The following is a 21,049-nucleotide window of genomic DNA, read 5'->3' as shown; positions in this document are numbered from 1 at the left end:
ACAGGCTCCTGCATATGTACTGCAGCTTCTCCAGCGGTTGGAGCTAAACGGAGCTGTCTCGTGTGGGCAGACACTATCCGGATTGCGTGTGGACGGAAGCTTTTTTGCGATTGCGTTAATCCTTTGCGTTTAGCCGTTTTCGTCCTCGTGTGGCCGGGGCATAACTGTCATGTAGATAGTTTCAGTTATTAAATGTTTAACTTGTGATAAGCTCTTTTAATCACATGCAGATTAAATATGGCAGTTTTGTCGTTCACAGTGGGTCAGTCTGTCGCTCCTCCACGGACTGAAATATATCAACTATGGATTGCCCTGAATTCTGGTACAGATATGTTTCCCTTAGGATGAAACATAATGTCTAATGGGATCCCCTGACTGTTCCTCTAGTGCAGGGGTGTCAAACTCATTTTCACCGAGGGCCACATCAGCATAATCGTTGTCCTCAAAGGGCCAGATGTAACTTATGCAATGTAACTAAATGCAATGTAAAATAAATGTAACTACTCCTTAATGTTAAATAACTCTGAATGTATTACTTATTCAAGTTACAAATATTATATATATTTGCATAGATGTAAAAAATATGTTTGCTTGTTGCTTTGTTATTATAACATAAATCCTTTTAATTTGTCAGGTTATGAAACCCACATTACTCCATCAATTAACGATCAAACTATCCAAGTGAATAAAGAAAAATAACATCAAACACAAGTTATGACATTAACTTTGTTCAAAACTTGAAATAACAAATAACTGTAAAACCAACAATTGTGAGCTGCTAAGAACATGTGTGACAGATGTATCATTTTACAAAAACAAATGGCTGCACACAGCCTTGCAGGGGGCATACATCCAACTAATGAGAGATGGTTTGATTACAGTAAACATTTGTCTGCATAAACACATAAAACCTGCAAACACTAAATACATTGCTACACATATAAAGTAGTATAATGTAATACACTCAAAATAAGGGTTGTCTCAGTCCACAACTATATTGGTCAAGTTTTTAGGTTAGTTTTTGATGAGGAGATGCTGCCTGTCCTTGAACACACCATGTGGATCCCCTCTCCACCATCCTCATCCATTGATCATGTTCTGAAAATAACAAACACAAAACAAAATGCAAGCACAATCATTACATTGCACATAGTTTAACTATTCTTCTTCTTGGTTGAATTGCATTTTATTATATTTTATTAGGTTTTTTAAAATGCTTACCAATGTGTTTTCTGACCAGATGTCTGACACCGTTTTTCCATGGCCAGTGTGTCAATGTCTGGATTTAGGTCCTGTGCTGTAGCAATCCGTAGAACAGCGTGGAGGTTGCCTTCAGTGATGCGTGATCTGTGCTTGTTTTTGTTTAGATTCATTTTTGAAAACATCTGTTCGCACAGATAGGTGCTCCCAAACATAGACAGAACACGGGCAGCATGAAGTCGAAGCTGTGGCATGAAAGCAGGGGGCAGTAGACGGTAAAAGTCCTGGATTGTAGCATCCTGGAACTTTGCTCTCAGGCCACTATCGCTTTGAAGCTCTATTAACTCCATCTGAAGGTGTTGGGGTGCAGTGCACACGTCGGTGGTGAAAGGACTAGCAAAGATGGCAAATCCAGAGTGCTGTGCTCTGAAGTCAGAGAAGCACCGATCAAACTCATTCATCAACAGGCTCAGTTTGGTAGCTAACTGAGCACATGAGAAAGTACCGGGACATGAGGCTGAGATGCTCTGACAAACAGGAAAGTGGGCAAGATTGTCCTGTTTCACTTGGCACATCCATAGGTCAAGTTTACGCTGGAAAGCCGTGATCGTGTCGGATATCTGCGTGATGACTTGTTTGCGTCCCTGCAGCTTCTGATTCCGTTGGGCGAGATGCTCGGTTATGTCACACAACATAGCAAAGTCACAAAGCCAGTTTGGATCTGACAGTTCAGACAAGGGTTTTCCTTTACTCTGCATGAAAAGAGCAATGTCTTCCCTAAGCTCAAAAAATCGTTTGAGGACTTTGCTCCTACTCAGCCACCTTACTTCTGTATGGTACGGCACGTCTCCATGCTCCGAGCCCATCTTCTGCAAGAACAGCTGGAACTGACGATGATTCAGGCCACGCGCCCGAATGAAGTTCACTGTCTTCATGACCGTGGTCACTATATTATCCATCCCCAGCACCTTCCCGCACAAAGCTTCTTGATGGATAATGCAATGATACGTTATCAGAGGCGTGTGACAGTTACTTTCTTGCATTTTCTCCTTCATTAGTCCAACCAAGCCCACTTTTCTTCCACACATTGCAGTTGCACCGTCTGTAGTTAATCCCACCAAGTTTTCCCAGGGCAATGCGTTTTTAATGACGGACTTCTCCACCGGCATTTCATGTTATGGTCACGACATTTAATCTATTGATTCCTGTTCACCAACACGATTTTCCCCTTTTTTTCGTGTCACACAGAACAATTTTAAAAGCAATGTATTTCGTGCCTGCACCGCGTCTTTTTGTCTGGTCGGGTCTTGGAAGACCGGAATCTGTGGGGTTCATAAAAACATGTTCTTACGCAATATCAAGCCACGATTATTGTTTTTATTTTAAATCGTATAATGTCTGACTTTTTTTGCCGTCCGTGAGGCAAAGAAATGGGGCTCAGAGCCCCAGATACTGAAATCTGTATTTTTGAAATCATTTTTTCCTTCTAATTTGTTATTATTTTCTAAATAACACACTGTTATTAACTCAACAATAACACACAATTATCCTTGTTTTTATTTATTCGTTTAATTCTATAATCTATAAAATTCAGTTCCTCAGGAACTGAATTTCAAAATAAAGTCACCGGAAACCGCCGTAACTTTTTTACCTAGGCCCTCTGTCACAGCGCATACTTCAAAATAATGGCCCGGGGTGCAAAACGCATCAATGAAAGCGACCCTCTACCACACAAAACAACACCTTTAAATAACCCAATTTGTGTTCTTTGAAATTGAAAAGGATATTGCATTGTGTTTGTTACTTTCGTTGCAGTCTTAAGTGTAATTTGGCATGCTTTTATTTTGAAGGCGAGTTTACACTGTTGACAAGAAGTTGTTGTTGCTATGGAAACAAGAAAATTAGGCTTGTTTGAGACGCGTTGCGGCTCGCCTCGAAAGTAGACGAGAATAGCCGATCGCAGCCGGGGGAGGTCTCACAAAGCTCGCCTGAAGTCGTACAGCTCGGAGTCGGCTTCGTCTTCTTCTTCTTCTTCTCTCGGTTTTTTCGCGGATTGCAAACAACTTTATAGTGCATACCTTATTAGTTTGTCTGTTTTGCACATCCTCCTATTAATATCTAATAATAAAATAATAAAATTCAATAACGTGCTTTAACCACCAGGTGTCCCTTTCTATCAGCTCTGCACCGTTATGGTATAAATACAGCCTATCTACCAATTGGATCAAATATAAAAGTCAGCCGAATTAGTGTTGATACTGCAAGGAGACGTATTGTGTGAAAATAAATGTAAGATGTTGTTTAATTGCTTATATATTTATGATCCACGTCACGTTTTCAGTTTTGGCGGCAGTTCTTCCTCTTTGTCTAGAAGTCTTCTCAGCAGGGCTCTATAAATAGAGAACTACGGCAGATATGTAATATTTAATGCAGCCGAACCGTGTATTACAAAGCTGTTATGTAATGACTTTCAAAGAGAAAAGCAAGCACACTCGGAATACAGTTTTATTTTGTTTTTAAAAAACATTTTCAGATTTCACATCACATAAACCCCAAATCCCAGCATGCATTGCGGCTAAACCATCCAATCATCGAGCTGAGGATCTTGCCTAGTCAGTTTCCGGTTTCATTTATCACCGATGTATTTTGTTATACACACATTCCTTCACATTTACATTTTAATTTGCATTAAAGTATTTCGTGAGGCCTTCTAACATGTTTTTAAATTTAACTACGGTTGTAGTTGAAGAGTTTGTAAATTAACATGAACCGAATGTTGCCTGGCAACTCAATCGCACAACGTCACGTCCGTTTATTCCACATCCACACGCATGGATTAACATCGATTTAATGCATTAATTTAGCCTTTGTTTCTGCTAAAAGAGGTGTCGACCAGCTGGGGCAACAAGAAAATTGGCGTAATCGAGTGTGAATATTAAAAATAAATCATTATTATATTAATATTGACAATAACAACCGACCGTCGGGGTAGCATTTTCTTGGCATTTCCGGTTATTTCTCCAATGGTTAACATGGATTAACAATACCGTGTAACTGTCACGTTTGAAGGGACGCAATCGTGACATCTTCACGTCTCCCAGCATAGCGGCCCATGTATGAACTGCAGTGTGTGGCACTTCCGTATTGGCGTCCCGGCTGTTCCCCAGAGTTTGCCGCTTGGTGTGAATGCACCCTTAGACGACTTCACATTCTGAACCTGAGCAGTCTCATCTTTACTCAATTTCAGTCCTTGAATGAAGGAAACCCTTGAGGAATCCAGATATCAATAAAACAATATCAGAATCACACTTCATTGTTTCCATTTCTAGCTTGGCACGTGGAGTACTACGCAAAACCTTCTAACTGACAGTTTTCAATGCCCTATAGTTAAATAGCTCATCCACCTTTGACTCAATGTCAAGTGAGAAATAGGTCATTATCAAATGAATGGAAGATTAAAAAGGACCTGATTAAATCTCCATCTGAACCATCACTCATCATAATGAGAACTGCAATAAAATATGGATATGCCACTAAAATATGTATACTTCCAGCTCTCCCCAGTGTTAAAATGATTCAACATCCGGGTCCAGCTTCTCTAGAGTCACACTTAGATTGTTTTCAATCTCTTAAAACATGTGTGTGGGTGCATAGGCCAATATTTTTGTGAATCTACGAATGTTCTGTTTAAAATACATACTAATGTGAAAAAAGCAACACCTACTCTGTGGTTATTTCATTTCATTTTTATTTGTCCCGCTCATGGTACGCAAAACCAAATGTACAACAATTGCCATAAAACATGACTCCACCATTGAGCGAAAAGGAGCAGGGAGAAGAATAACATCTTATGTGACCTGCCCCTTTCTAAAAAAACAAATAAATACAAATAGATGGTCTGCCCTTCATAATAATAATTTTTTTTTTTTCACAGGCAAACATAACAGTATCTTAGGATACTAAGAGAAACACACAAAAAAAAATTATTATTTCCCACTTGACGGTTAACGGAAAGAAACAAAACAACACCAAAACATCACATGTATAAGGAAAAGAAAAGTGCAACACCCTCATCTGAGTCCTACTGGAGAAGAAGGTGGAAAGTGACACATGATGATAATAATAACAATAACAACAATAACAATGGCAATGGCAATGGGACCCGCAAATACAGAGGAGACATCACATCAAATACATCAAAAACATGAAGGACCAGAGTATGGCAGTTATGCATGCTCTAATTGTGGTTGTGATGTTCTCATTACATCCTGCATCCCATTTCTCTCTTGATGTTGAAAATTAACAACTGACAAATTGACAGTGGCTGGGACGACTCTAGTCTTGAACTCATAAAAAAGAAAAAATCCACAAATACTGCATTTCAGATGAATTATACATAGCGACACATCTATTATTCAGCTTAACAAGGGAAAGCAATGTCAATGTTGCCAAGCATTATCCATAGTCAGATCCACAGAGAATCTTTCTTATCCATCCTCACAATTGACACATCTTCTCATTGTTCAGCAACTGTTTTAATGTCTTGTTGATCTTATTGATTGCTTTACATTAACTGAATTATTATGTTGTGTAAGAGAGCAGGGAATATTGCTGTCATGAAATAAGACAACCTAATGACCCAGTTGGGATGAGCTACACGAGCAACTGCCTTTCAGGAGGATCACCCAGGATAGATGACCAAACTAATAAAGCAGAGCAGACTGGTCATTTTAAGAGCCTTGGACCAGAGTGCTCGAACGGATGAGCAGTTACAGAAATCTTTCTTCATCTTAGATCCCGATTAAGATTACTCGTCTCCCAGGGGTTACAACATGCGATTATTGATTCTCTTTAAAAGGCTGTCCAAGTCAACACATATCCCGTGGAGCAGTTGTGAGCAGCCATTGACACAGAAAACGATCGAGGGGCAGAGCATCATAGATCGTGTTGTAATTATATCTGGATTGGCCCTTCACTGTGGAACATTTTGCATCTCTCTCTGGGTCTATCAGAGGCTTTAGAAAATGAGAGGAAGGATTACGCACACAAACAAGTAGTCCTTCCTGACCTTTTGACACCCGCAGGAATCCCATGGTGTCCTTTATTGTTTATTAGGCACAGCATCACCCTGACTGTGACAGTGTGCACTGAAAATAGCTTTTTAAATAAGGGCCAACACGGGAGTATGCCAAACCTCAGATAATAAAGCAACCTGAAATTACAGCTCAGAGAAGGACATTAAAGGAGGAACATTAGGGAACGTGTGGCTATTGATTCAAATCAGATGGGGAAGCAGAACAGGAGTTTTACAGCGCATACATAATGCAAGCTTCATGAAATAAAATAATTAGTTTTACAGTTTTTTGTTTCGGCAGAATGTGGTTTGCAAATAAATTACTCTGCAGAGGATTATCTATCCTCCAATCTTCACATCAGCATTTTTGTTTATCATCAACGCATGAAATTATGTTGTGCTCAACAAAAACTGATAAAGAACTTTTGTACTGGACTTAATGCCACAGCAGCTAGATGCACAAAGGTATTGGACTTTTTTTTGTACAAATAAACCACATTCTCTGAGGCAGCACTGCAATAGGGTTTAAGAGCTTAGCAAGCAAAACTGAGATAAACTGCTCTGGACTCATAGACTATTAAAACGCGTATTTACCTTTTTACACAGAGTTAAGTCAGATTTGGATAAGCAGTTAAGCAATTGTTATCCATTGATTACAAAAACATTTAATCTTATCTGGATACCTTTTGGTAAAACACATTTTAAATATTGAGGGATGCTGTTCTTTTGTGTAAGATTATTTTTGCTGCTAGGAGGACTTGGCTCTTGCAAGACGAGCACTAAATCCAAAGTTTCATCTTCCATGTTAAATAAATCAAAAAAATCAAAATGTAATAAAGTAAATCTTGACAATGTAGAAATCACGTCCTTTCCATTTTGTTAAATGTTAATGTGGCTGACAGTTATTTCTCTTATTCCAATCACATAATCCTAATTACATGTAATTCATTACTACCCAACCCTATTAAGACATGCTGCAAACACACAGCGACACAAGCATCCATGTGGGGTCACTAAATGTGTTTTGGAGGCTGTGGTGGGGGGTACCGGTGACAGGTGCAGTCTCCAGTTAACTGACATGATGCAGAGAGACGGGGCCATGAGTCACCCCGCCCCACAGCGAGCTCCTTTGCTTAACCTGCTGCCGCTCATATAGGATTACCTATTAATAACCCTTCCACAGCATTCCCAAATCTACAGAGGGAAGGAGAAATCTGCCTTTGTCTGTTTTGCTCACGAGCATATTGAAGGCAAAACGCTAAATCCTGCTGGTTAATAGATGCTCTGATGGTTTAGTAGATATTGTTAAAGCAGAGAGCTCCAACATATGCAGGCAGACACATCAGGGACTGTGGCTCTGGCAGGGTTGGGCCCACTTAATTGTTAATTCCTTTTTTTTTTTGACTGATGGGAAAGACTGAATAAAACCCTATCCCTGAAAGTAGCTCAGCAGCAGTCATGGCTGGCTGACTCATCACCTGGTATACCTGCATACATTGTCCACAGGATTAACTCATTAGCACTATTATCGTTTCAAATGGTAGTCCTCGGTATTATTTCTTTAAAAAAATCCTCAATCCCCTTAAGGAGGGACACAGTATCAAATAAATAACAAAAACAACGTCCACAGCTAGTATTTTATGTTTAATATTATGTTTTTACAGCTAGGACTTCTCGCTCAGCATCCCTACATTAGAGGGAATCCATCATGTTAATGATCCCGGGGCCACTTCATTATTCACACAGAAGCCGCTCGGCTGTCCAAATAAATTATCATTGCTGTTCCATTAATGGAAGTTTTCAAATCTCGCCGTGGAGGATGCCATTAATCTGCACACAGTGTTTCTCCGGAGTGGAACGATCTATGCAGATGAGAAGCTCCCCACTGTCCTCATTCCCTTTCCTTCTGTGGGAGGAAGCCTAATTATGACTGACGTTAACTACTGAGGCTCCAGCCTGGATGGTGTCCCAAGTTGCACACATTGCATTTGCTTTGCACTGCTAAAGAGATATGTGTTTAGGGTAGAGCTTCAAAGTGGTGTCTAGAACTGTAGATGACAAACTCCGACCTCTCCCCTCCTGATGGAGCGCTTCCAGCTAATTCGATACATATTGCATTTGTGTGTTAGATAATTGCAAAGCCAAAAAGCCTCTGCTGCTCCCTCGGGACTCCCCCGCACATCCATCCCCCAGCAGCCCGGCACACAGACGTGCATGGGCCCACTTCCAGACTTGTGCTGTTAATATTCTGATTGGACATTTGTGGAAGAACCTTGAAGAGTGCACTGTGCAACTTTCTAACACTAAGGAAATTGCTTCTCATAATGTTGGCATTCACCGACTATTATGTTTTTCATTATGACAGCCTACTGTAGGAGTCAAACTCTTTTTCCCTGGATGAAAAAGGGCAATAAATCAATTTCCTTTAATGCTGTGCATACCGACTCACTATCAAACCTTAGCAAATAACTAAAGTCAAGCTCTGTAATACAGCTCGCTGGGTTTAATTTAGGAGCCTGATAGCAGTGTTTACGGTAAACAAAGGAGCTTTATGAAAGAGCTTTAGTTGTGTTGGTCGGGTCTTAAGCCCATTCACTCCTTTCCCAAAAGAAATCCACTGCCTGAAACCATTCAGCTTGATCTGTCATTTATTTTCCCACCTACATCTACTTGATCACCAACTGTAATTGACATACTCTGCACAGGACATGACTGAGTCATCCGCTTGCTAGCCAGCTCATCAGTGAATATGAGGCAAATGTAGCTGTGGCCTTCTTTCCTACTGTGAGTTTTCAGTTGGAGGCAGGCAGCATGCCTCCAGGTCTGAAGGAGCTTTGGTTTCTATTACTGCCAAAAACCTATCCCATTATGCTGAGCCTCCTCCTGCTCTTGCACCTGAACCTGGCGCCGCAGTGATTGAAGTCCCACTGTTTTCTGCAAACTGACCTCTTTGGCCAAATAGATGGAACACCTGCTGCCGGCAATGAACACCAGCAGCAGAAAAAACAAGACTTGATTGACTCCTTTGCTGTAAACCCACAAATGTATCAAAAATGATGCTGCAAATGTGTACTTCCAAGCATCCACAGTGATTAAAAAGTGTATATTTGCTCCTGTTTCATCAGTCCCACGGGCTGTTCCAGTGGTCAGAGGTCCTCTGTTGGCATACGCCTCGTTAAAGTGTTTAATCAAACAGGAAATGATGCACAGCACAGCCATGTGGGAAAAGCTGCTTAAATCTCCCCTTTCTTTGCAAAAGCCGCCTAGGCCAGATCAAATTAAGAGGTTTGATACCTTCTCTGCCAATCGGATTAGGGTGATTAATTCCCAAAAGTGTTCAAATGATTAAAGCCGGTTAATGGGCCTGAGGAAAGTTCATGATGTCAAGAGTTGGCTTCAATACCAAACATGGAGGAGGAGAGTCAATCAGTGGTAATAACTGTAAAAACATATTCCACTTTTGTTTTGTTCTTTGTCCCTCACAATCAGCTTTGATGATCTTTTTCGTTTAAAAAAATTACAAGGCTCCGTGGGGAAAAGGCTTGACAAATTGTACATCTGCTATGTAGTGACACCGTGCCTAAATATAGAGTGGAAAATGGAGCAGAAGAAAGGGACACAGTGTGGACCATAAATATTCACTGTGAATCTACACAAGTCTGGACCAAGAAGAAATCTTTACTTTTCACAAATGATGCTTAATGTGGCACCACTGAGCTTGACTGGGTTTACCTTCACGGTCCGACATTTTAAGTTTGAATGTATTGCAGATGTTCCTTTGCTATTTTGACAAATAACCTCATTCAAATACATTGTTCAGAATACCGTTGGAAGGCTGACAGAGAGAGTGTAAGACCAAAGAGTAATGGATAAACGTTGACAGATTCTTGCCCCCTCCTCAGCCCCTCTTCTAATATACTCGTCTCCTGAGGGAGAGGTATCCATCAACAGGGACGGACGGGATGTTATGCCATGTCGCCTCGTGCATGTGAACACAAGGTGACTCTTGGGGGGACCATCTCATGTGTGCCCTTATAAATGCGGCTCCATGTTTCCTCCATAACGTGTTCATCAGCGCCTTAATGCATCTCCCAGTGAAAGTGACAGAGCCTGGGCTTGCACATTATTAACTCCAGACATTTTTATGAGCCTGTGGAACAGAGTGCTCCTTCTGAATAAGATATGTGTCCAGTGTTCAGTGGCCATATATCAATCTTTTAGTTTTGGCCAAAGACTTACAGCCTCTGATCAGTTTTAGTGTGTTTTTATATGAGTCTAAACCACAGAACCCGTAAATACTGTTATGTCATTATTATTCCAGTGGGATCAAAACAAATTAGGCTTAGTTTTGCAGTGTTAAATCCATCATGTCAGCCATTTGCTCACATGTGAAATACATCCATATTAATGTTATGTAAACAGTGTTTACAATGATAAATGGAGACATGGAATCATAAGCAGCTTAGAAGAGAGGAGCTAAGGCACCACCAAATTGGCAGGCTCATGATAAATGCATGGGATTTGTCTAAAATATTAATCAAATATAAATGTGCAATGAATTTATTAGTGGCTTCTATATTTGGAACCCATTTAAAGCCAAGCACACGACAGGGACCATGGTCAAGGAGATTCATTTTCTAATTCGTCTGTCATATTTGTTGATATTATTTGAAGGGGAATCCTAAAATGCATGTAGCATTAGAAGAGCTTTAAAAAAACTATCCTATGAAGATTTCCTGTTGTGTGTTTTCAGCATTTAGTGGGTGTTCTCAGTAGGGAGCAATATGGAGCCCCCCTTGAGTCACATGGTGGGAAAAGAAATGTGTGCAGACAGTCATTGTGTTTTGTAATTATTACGTTTCACAGTAGGATCACTGCTAACACTTAAACAGCTCATAATTAAGTTGTGAAAGTAATACAAAACAATGCTATTCCACCAGGAAACTAATCTTGTGAGAATGCAACGTCTCGTGTGATCTCAAATACATTTCAGGGGCTATCAACACTGCTCCAATGCAATCAGCCAAAATAGCTCCTCTGGGTGGGCGATAAACCGCAGGCAGCACATTAGACACTGAGCTGGATGAAGACGCCCAGGCAAGGCACGAAGTGTTTGGATATGTCAAATCCGTGGTCGGTGTTAAGAATTTATCTCGCGCTTCGTGCAGCCAATCAGCTGGCTGGAGTCGGCTCAGCCTCAGCCAGAGTTGTACTGGAGAGCATGAGCTCAGTGTGATCGCCTGCTGTGCGTAAAATCTACCTGTCAGACGCAGCCGCGGTGCCATGGCAGGCAGAGCTAAGCGAGCAAAGTCCGGTTTTACACACACGGAATAAGTTGCCTGTCAACGGATGTTGCGCTGCGATGGCAGTTTTTCCAAAACTGATGATGTGAAGTGGAAAGGTGCATCCGTCCGTCTCCATCGAATCAGTTGCGCCGAGGAACGATGCTGAGCAAAGCTGCGGGACGATTTTCCACTACAGGTAAGATGATTTTTCGGGGGTATTTATACTGTCCAAAATATATATTCTTCGCCCATAATTCCAGGGTAGTTATGAGATCTTTATATAAGAAAAGAGAGCAACCCAGTAAAGATATGAAGATTTCCTTCATGATCAGATACAACAATTGTATATGAAGTATTTCCCTTTTAAATGAGAGGTAAAAAAACAACAAGATGCGATGTCATCAATATAAGAAAAGTGTGTGTGTGTGTGTGTGTGTGTGTGTGTGTGTGTGTGTGTGTGTGTGTGTGTGTGTGTGTGTGTGTGTGTGTGTGTGTGTGTGTGTGTGTGTGTGTGTGTGTGTGTGTGTGTGTGTGTGTGTGTGTGTGTGTGTGTGTGTGTGTGTGTGTGTGTGTGTGTGTGTGTGTGTGTGTGTGTGTGTGTGTGTGTGTGTGTTGTATGTATGTGAGAGGCAGTGACTTATGTGAATAAATTATAGTTAAAAAAAGACAATGATAGGAGAAGATGTATGTGCTGTTAATAATTTATTCTAAGCACACACTCACATGTGCTAAGTGCAAATCTTCATGGTGTGAGATGAATTATTTGTTGGATGTGGTTTTTGTTGTCTAATGTAGTGTGTAATGGAATTCACTGTTATCTGGAGAGTGGCTCGGCAGCATGGGCGAATGGAGACCGCAGGACACAGTGGTGGAGATACTGAGCCGAGTCTTTGGTGTGTGTGCACTGTGTGGGTTCAGATTCAGCCACTAGCCCATATTATTGACGCTTCTGCGCACCCAACAGCTCTGACTGTGACTGCATGAGTGTCTGTTCTCAGGGGTCACAAGGCCAAAGGTCTGCTGCAGATTTGCATGTCTCCTCTGCAGGCCAGGAAGAGGTTGCATATGCAGATTCATGCAAACAAATACAGCACTCTGCAATAAACATCAGCTTATTCCTATTTTGTAGGTTTCTTGTGAGAGTGTCTGAGGCACTGATGTAATTCTTGAGGCTATTTCTAAGGTTTTTGCATTACAGATGGCATTTAATTTTTGTGTGTTATTTTGCCCAGCCTAGTTTGTTTGTGTCCAGGTCTGTGCGACTCAATCGCCTCCCGAAGCTCATAAATCAAGCCCTGCCATATCTCCTTTTTTTGTAAATGTCCAAAAAACTCTCCATTTCTTCTTGTAACCCACTCTGTAGCTGATTTTTCACAACAGCACTTTCAACAACAAAAAGCTTTTAATGACTCTGACCTGATTTGCTACTTTCTATAAATACCAAAACATGATGCAGTTTCCTCTGTGGCTTTTATCTTGTTTCATCGTCACACATGAATTTGATGGATGAGTTCTTTGTTCGCCAAAAGGGACTGACCATTGGTGCTGGAATTTAAAACCAAAGTAGTGTTATTTGGCTTTTCTGAATCTGGACATGCTCAGATTTCACAGCCCTTCACTGGCAGACGTGTTGCCTTAGTGACGGCCTCTCCTGACATTGTTACTGGGCGCTTTTTGTAACATAAAGCACTCATTTTTTAAATCTTCTCCAAATCATTTGAAAACATACAGCAGGACTCTGAGAGGCCAGTTAGCAGACAGTCAAAGTGATCAGTATGCAGTGCAAAATACAGCAGGAACTGCATCGCTTTTTTTCAGATTTTTTAATATAAGCAGCCGTAACATGTGGAAGATATATTCCCCCTACATGTTTGTCTGGCTCCGAGGGTGTGATATGCAACAGTTGAACGTACAGCAGATGGTGATTTTATGGCCCAGACTGGTGAAGAGCTTGTGAGAGGAATGCTGATTGCCAAGCCATATAAGATACTTTGTGTCTTGAATTCATGTCCTAGATTATTAAATTACTAGAAACCATAAAATTAAGTCTGACCAGAAAGCTATAGGATGAAACTGCATTTCCCCAAGAATATGCCATAATCGTTTTTGATTTTAAAGTGAATATCAATCACATTTAATTGTAATTGTTCTTGTTTCCAGCTACCAGACTGGCACATCTTTTTTGGACTTCACTCTGTGATCTATTAGACATTTGAACCTGCCAACATGGAGAGCCTAAGCGAGCTCCAGAACCCCCTGCTAGACAAAACGAGCAGACAAGCAGTGCACAACGATTACCAGGGCTACCAGTGTGACTACCCGGGCCAGCCCTACCAGGACAGCCTCATTGGCTACTACTACACTGGGACTAATGGCAAGCATAAGACTCAACAGTTCCTGGATGCCACATCTCTGCATCTGGCTGTGGAGGCCTTTTACAGGCCCAACTTCATCCTGTACAAGGACGACGTGAGTCTCCACAGCAAGGACTCCAAGAGTGAGAGCTTTGAGACCACGTTCACAGACAGTAAGGACACTGGGTTGGATGGGGTTGCCATAGAGAACCCCCTGGATAGCACACAAGGAGAGAAGGATGCTAAGATACAGACGGTGTCGTACGATGTGGAGGAGGAGCAGGGTCCTGAGTATGAGGTCAGAGGTCACACTAAAGAAAAATGCATGTTGCTTTGCAGCTTCAGTGGTAATATATGTAATGATGGATGTTGGTGTCTGATATACTGAGTCTGTACAAGCAGTATACAATTCATTTGTAGCCTGATACATGATTATAAAAGTGTAGTCACTCCTGCTACAAACTCTATGGGAATAATGACTGACTACGCTGCTCAAAGAGCAAATTGATGCAAGTAAGGGCCATTTAGCAGCTCGAACTATTACAATGTGTCTGTGTTTCAACACATATTCCTAACTGTCAGGGACATCTTTCAGTAGAAAGTGAGTCATGGCGTGTGTAGTGATTCGTATTATTTCATTTTCCATTCTAATGGACTGCCAGTGTGTTTCACGCTCATTTCTCATCTCTAAATTGTCAATTTACTGGAGTCTGTAGAATCTAATGCAGGGTAATTGTTCGCTCTTTTTGTTATAATTACATTCTTTAAAAAAAATGACACATCTAAGATTATCTAAGTGTTTGTTCTTTTAGGACTATAACTACTCTCTCCAAAGAAAAGTGAGACTGCAAAAGAGCAAAGTATTTTCAGAGGTGGTAAAAATCGAATTTCATCCAGGGACGCTTGTAAAGTACCCAAGGCTCCGAGCTGGCAGAGGAAGACGTATAGCACCCTAACTGGGCTGATGATCGCGCCAGCACTTGTCACTCGGAAGCCTGGCAGATAGATAGAGACATGGCAGAGACTGCCATTATTGCTATAAGTAAGGCCATGCTGTGAGGCTATTACGACTGATGCATGGCTTTTGGAACAGGTGAGCCTGGAGCTAAAGTTATTCAAAGTCAATTCAAAGGGCAAATTAATCTGATGAACAGTGCTCAGATAAAAATAGAATTTCTCAAGACTTTCTATGAGACTTCTTGCTCAGCAGCTGCGTTTCTTTATTTTCCTTTTCTGCACGACTGTGTGTGTTCATCTGTCTAATCTTCGTGAGTTTCGTGACTCATGGAAATCACACAAACAGTGCCAGATTTGTGTTGATGCATCAAACAAAATATTCAGAGGACTTTTATAGAAATGGAAACTTTTTTATAGAAAGGAACAGAGCATAGCCGGTCAAGTCACGACTTAAACTCCAGTAATACATTCAAGCACTAGCACTGACTTGAACAAATAAAATAAATTATCAATTACAACTTGACATTAACTTCAATGGCCAGAAATGGATTAAATTGATAGATAACACTGGGCAGACTGTATTTCTTTGGAGGGCACTTACATACACATTTTCATAATTGGTAAAAAAAAACTAAATATGTTTAACAACCACATGAGAATCATACACATGTTTGCATCATGTGTTAAAGAATAAACAATAAAAACGACTACTTTAACATACACATTTGATTCAATACTAACAGACTAATATGCTACACAATTGAAATGCAGGTACTTAATGTTTAGCCAACAACATAAACTTCAGTTCATTTAGAACAAAGACGTTTATGACAAACGCTGTAGCTGTTAGCAAAAATGGCTAGCAGTGGCTACAGCTGAATATAGTCCGTTCCATGTTATTGTGGAAACAGGAATACACAGCTTCCTGCCAGTTGAATCTCAACTTGCTGTAACAACTGTTCCCACATGCATCCCCCATAACCTGATTTTTAAATGCAGCGTCCTGTTAATGCAATGTTCTCATGCCAGTCCTCCAATTCTTCAATTTTAAAACAGTAGCCTGGTAATGTTGTGACGGGCTACAATGCTTAAGATAACAATTGTTTGTAGCAGTAGCCTGCATATGAGACTTTTAGGAAACCTCAGTAAAAAGCAGCGCCTACCAATAGTCTACATAGGCCAGTCAAATGTCGTCATATGGGCTACATATATTGTATTTTTTATGACAAAAATATATTGATATATATTTCAATATTTTCATTATGAAGACAGTTGAGGTTCTTTATCCCTCAGTTTGGGCCAATGACTTGTGTTTACTTTGGCTTCAGCTTTTTGAGTTGAAAATGCTTTATACCTTCCCCCAAGCCCAATGGTTGAAAAGTACGTCATTTAAAAAGGTCTTTCCCTACATTTTCTGAACAACCAATGTAACTACTTTATTCCCATCTATTCAAACTTTATTTCCCAGATCCACTCATCCGATTAAACGTAATATATTATTACTCTGATGTTCAAATGTGCGTGGGGAAGAAGAAGGACTCGTGTGCAACAACTTGAGACTTACTTGACTTGCAAAACAACCACTTGGCCCCACCCCTGCTTCATTCTAAATGGCTAATATTCGAGGATATGGTCTACGGCTGTTCCATCATAATACTGTTTTGTTTGCGTGCTGTCTCTTACTGTAACTCTTAATGTTTGTGTACATTCCCATGGTGCCCCATCCCTTGTTAGGACTCAGAAACACACAGAAAAAACACCCTGTATAACATTACAATAGCTAGCTTGTCAGCAGATGTTTGACATTTGTGGGACACAGCAAAAATAAATTGCAGGTAACAAAGTAACAAGAGCGCGTGTGTGTGATTTCCATAACTAACAGGGTGTAGGAGGCCTGTGTGCCCTGCTGTGGAGCCGAATGTCCCCTGCAGACTCTAACGAGGCCTCAGAGTGCTGTGACAGGGTTGTTAAGGCACTGGGTCTCCGCGGAGCCCCATCACTTACTGGCAGGAGAGCAGGAGTGTATCCCCAGCCATTTGGACTCAGTGTCAGGCAGACTGTCAGTGGTCCTGAATGCACTAGTCACTCACAACTCTTATCGGGTCTTGCTACAAAGATAAAAGGAGATTACTGCTGTTTGTACCCACGGGTTTAATCATGTGATGTCAGATTATGTGGTTATGACCAGCTGCTGTTTTGATGGATCACACCCGGCTGTCCAGGTGGAGAGCGTTCATAAAGCAGATAATAGAGAGCTTCATAATCTTCTCTTGGCAAAGGTAGCTATTTGGATAGCACAGCACTGCTATCCTCCACTCTAACATCTAAATAAGGTTTCTAGACAGATAAATCCAAAAATAGCACACAATAATTACATTACATTAAGTGGTTTGGTGCATCTAGATCAGATTAAAAACTAAGAAAATAAATTCTGCTCAACTTGTTAAACAATAAAGAGCGGTCCTCAGTATGGTTCTTTTCTGCTTTGCACACCTCTTCTTTAATTACCTATAAAATGGCCGGTTCCTGCCTTACATATTGATTTTTGTTTTGTGCCTTCCTTTTCCCCCTTTTGATTAATCCCTGCAGGCAGCAAGACTAACAAATGAAACCTGCTCCTTATGGGGGCTATTTATTTAGACAAACATCCACTATGTCGCCGGGACAGCCAAGAGAAGTATGGCAGCGTCCTCTTAGAAGGTCACCCATGCAGTCACATTGCCATCCTCGCTGCAGGCGTTGTACCAATGCAGTCTGAGTGGCGTTCAGATCTATCATACATTAACCCACTCTTTCGGGCCAGATTATGGAGGCCCAGTATTGGGAGTCATTTGAACATCTGCTGTATTGTAAGATGCCAGGTGTGTTGAGGAGAGATGGTGGAGGTCTCTCATGCTGTAGAAGCAATTTAGTACATACATGACACTGTCTTCTTGCTGTTTCCCCCGTCACCTCGAAATGATGGAACAATCCATTAATCCCGTGCCATCTGTCAGGCCGCTCATCGGTGTTGACAGAGGCACCAAATCCTTTCTGACGGCTGAGCACATCCTGTCCTGGATGGGGGTGAAACAAGGGTTTCCTAGAGGGAGGGGGGGCACAAGTTGTCAAGCTAAACCACTTTGAAGATGTCGAAAATACACCTGATATCTACACATGTCAACCGTGCCCCTCTATTATCCAGGTGTCAGTCTCCAGATCACTGCACTCACCTTCTGGCTCAGTTTTTCAATGTCTGTCTCAAAGATTGTCCTTCGTAATTCAAGCAGACATGTCTAAAAAGTGCAACATCCTCTCGTTTTCTGACAGCTAATGATTCTTCATCAACCTCTTTCAGAGTGACAGCTCCAGTGACAGTGAGAGCGAGGACAACTTCATGGTGCTGCCCCCCCGCGATTACCTGGGCCTCGCCATCTTCTCCATGCTCTGCTGCTTCTGGCCCTTGGGCATCGTTGCCTTTTACTACTCTCACAAGGTAAAGGCCCAGAGACCTCAAGCCTGTCATTAACTCCCATTACACTGCATCCTGTTTAAGGTCAGCGAGCACAAGCACTCAGACAAGTGCATACGGCAGCCCATTTTCCATCCTGTGACCCTCCCTGCAGTTGTTTCAAATTATTGAATATGTAAATTCAGCAGGTTCAGACCACTTGTCATACCTCTGTATTCACATTTAAACCATTAACATTGAGGTGTTGGTCCGCGGTATGTTCTGTGTGAGCAGTGCACTGCCATTACATTATTTAAAATTGTTGCAGCCATAGCCTATAGTCTATCGTCAGCATCTTTCTGCTCCGAAAAGATTACAATCGCATCTTCTGACCTCAAGCAAAGCACAGCATTATCTTAATGGTTTTGCAACATCCGAAACAATTATTTTCAGAGGCAATTATACTGTAGAAAAAAAGAATGTGTCAGAAGAATAAATAAAAAGGGATCATTAAAGTCATCATTAACCAAAACACCCAAATAACACATTTGTCACCGTCAGAGGGATAATGACCCTAATTGCCATGGTTACTAATGGCATCCCGAGATAATTTCTTGTTTTCTCTCTTTTAAGTGTGGTTATAACACCTACTCATACATTCTGTGCTGATGAGTAACACACCGGCTCATTTCACTCTCTGCTTTGTTTTGTCAGACAGGCAAGGCTATCGCTAAGGGAGACTTCTCCAGAGCCGGGATGGGCTCCAGGAGAGCCCTATTCCTGGCTGCTCTTTCCATCACCATTGGAACAGGGATGTATGTGGGGGTGGTTGTGGCCCTCATAGCCTACCTGTCAAAGCCTGGACATGTATAGCACTGGGTTTGCTTACAGGGAGAAAGAGAGGAAAAGGAGGCAAGATGGGAGGAAGGGAAATGGCGAGTTTGGACACCTCCTGATGGCGCGTGCCTGAGAGAAGAGACTTTAACAAAAAAGACGGAAAATAAGATAACAAGATGTGTGGATGGAATAAGATTTGGACAGCATATTCATTCAAACAAAAATCTTTACTCCTGGGATGTACCACCACAAGAAGAAAAGCGGAGCAGGATGACTACTTCCATAAAGACTGAGCTGTACTAATACGTCAGAAAAAATCTGAGCTCATATCAGTAAAGAGCTACTAACCTTTTACCACATTAGTCATTTACAGCAGTTTTATTTTTGCCTTTATAGTAGATGTCTTCTCTGCCAGTACTATTGCAGGTTGTGTATTGTCTACCGTAAATTAATTTATTGGGAAAACAGTCAGCCAGTGGGCTTTTATGTGGTTGTTTGTTCAAGGATTACACAGTCAATGGATCCAGGCGGTAAACAAAGACGCAGACTGCTAATAAAAAGAATACAAATGTACACAACGTTTCTGAGCAGTTGTCGAGAGGGTGTTTTGTGTTTATTGTGTGCTGTAAAATTCAATAAATAAATTTGGCATGAATAATGAAAAATACTCTGCCTTGTCTCTCAGGCACTTATTTATTGTCTCTACGAGAAGAGAGTGTTAGAGCAGCGATTACCAATCATGGGAGATTTTATTTCAGGGGGTATGCGATGCCAGGGGGTATGTGGAAAGATCAATCAACTAAAAATTAAAACAGCAAAATATGTTTACAAATTGGTGTGATGCTAATCTCTACTCGTACACTGCCCACGGACCAGCTTTTGAGTTGTAAAACATTAAGATCATGGTTTCGAATTTTCAAAACACCAAGTTATACCATAATTTGCTAAATGGTTTTGTTTGCCTTTTTTTTTACACTAAATATTGTTGTAAAATGAAGTAAAACATTCCCCAAAGGCACAGGCAGGGACTGTAGTATGGAAACAGCAGCTACTTGGCATTTAAAGTCATGCAAAAGGCAATAGAGGTTAAATTAGGCAATAGGGCCTAATTTAACCTCCCACCCCTGCTGCTTAAAGCTGTGCTGACACACGATGGACAGACTACTGCTGTGGCCTCATATTTTGGCCCCTCTTAAATGTCCCTCTGAGGCACAGCCCGTGAGGAGAAGAGTCCATGTCCTTCTCCGGCTCTCAGCTACGCATTAAAAAGGCCAAAAGAGGGGAAGGGGGCATGTTGACTAAGGAATATGATGCTGCTTTATGAGCTAAATTAAACGATACCTCTGTATTTTGACAAGCTTAAGAAGAAATACAACTTTTGTGTTCATTAAACAAAGTCCAATACAGAGCCCTTCAGTGGCAGAGTGAAACAAATAGTATTGAGTAGCGCATTTCTTCAACAATACTTTTGTCCACACAAAGTGTCTTTACACTCACTCCACTGCACAAACCCCATCTTCCCACAAGATGTCCACACAGTAGATTTGTTTCGTACTTGCAACAAATTGTTTTTCCACTGTAATGTAACGCTGCAGTCAGCATGTCGTTGTGTCCCTGGGCAAGACACTTCACCCCAAATTGCTCCTGTGGGGATTGCCCACAGTACTGAGTATGTAAGTCGCTTTGGATAAAAGCGTCTAACAAGTGACATGTAATGTAATGTAATGCAGATTTACATTTTCTCAACACAATGACATACAGTACATGTTGAGTGTAAGTGATCGCAACTGAACACCAAGTGCATCTGAAAATGAAATATACCAGCCAAATATAATGAGCACACAGATTTTTACATAGAAAGGAATAATGACGCACATGCAGGCCATAAATAAAAGACATAGCTATCAGGTTA

General features: G+C 41.2%; 1 protein-coding gene across 2 annotated transcripts; it reads left to right on the top strand.

Moving 5' to 3' along the window:
- Window positions 1–11,316: 11,316 nt before the first annotated feature.
- Window positions 11,317–19,779, top strand: LOC117467999 (synapse differentiation-inducing gene protein 1-like). Of its 2 annotated transcripts, none has more exons than XM_034111950.1 (4): window positions 11,317–11,755; window positions 13,720–14,211; window positions 18,208–18,345; window positions 19,019–19,779. In XM_034111950.1, exons 2-4 carry the CDS (start codon window positions 13,786–13,788, stop codon window positions 19,142–19,144), a joined length of 690 nt encoding a protein of 229 aa, XP_033967841.1. In that variant the 5' UTR covers window positions 11,317–11,755; window positions 13,720–13,785; the 3' UTR covers window positions 19,145–19,779. The 2 variants fall into 2 exon arrangements, with proteins under 2 accessions (XP_033967841.1, XP_033967840.1); XM_034111949.2 differs by having other exon boundaries at window positions 11,318–11,755; window positions 19,015–19,779.
- Window positions 19,780–21,049: the final 1,270 nt, after the last annotated feature.

The sequence above is a fragment of the Pseudochaenichthys georgianus genome, chromosome 22, assembly GCF_902827115.2.
Source record: "Pseudochaenichthys georgianus chromosome 22, fPseGeo1.2, whole genome shotgun sequence".
Taxonomy (NCBI): Eukaryota; Metazoa; Chordata; class Actinopteri; order Perciformes; family Channichthyidae; genus Pseudochaenichthys; species Pseudochaenichthys georgianus.
This window is presented reverse-complemented; position numbering and strand designations above follow the sequence as displayed.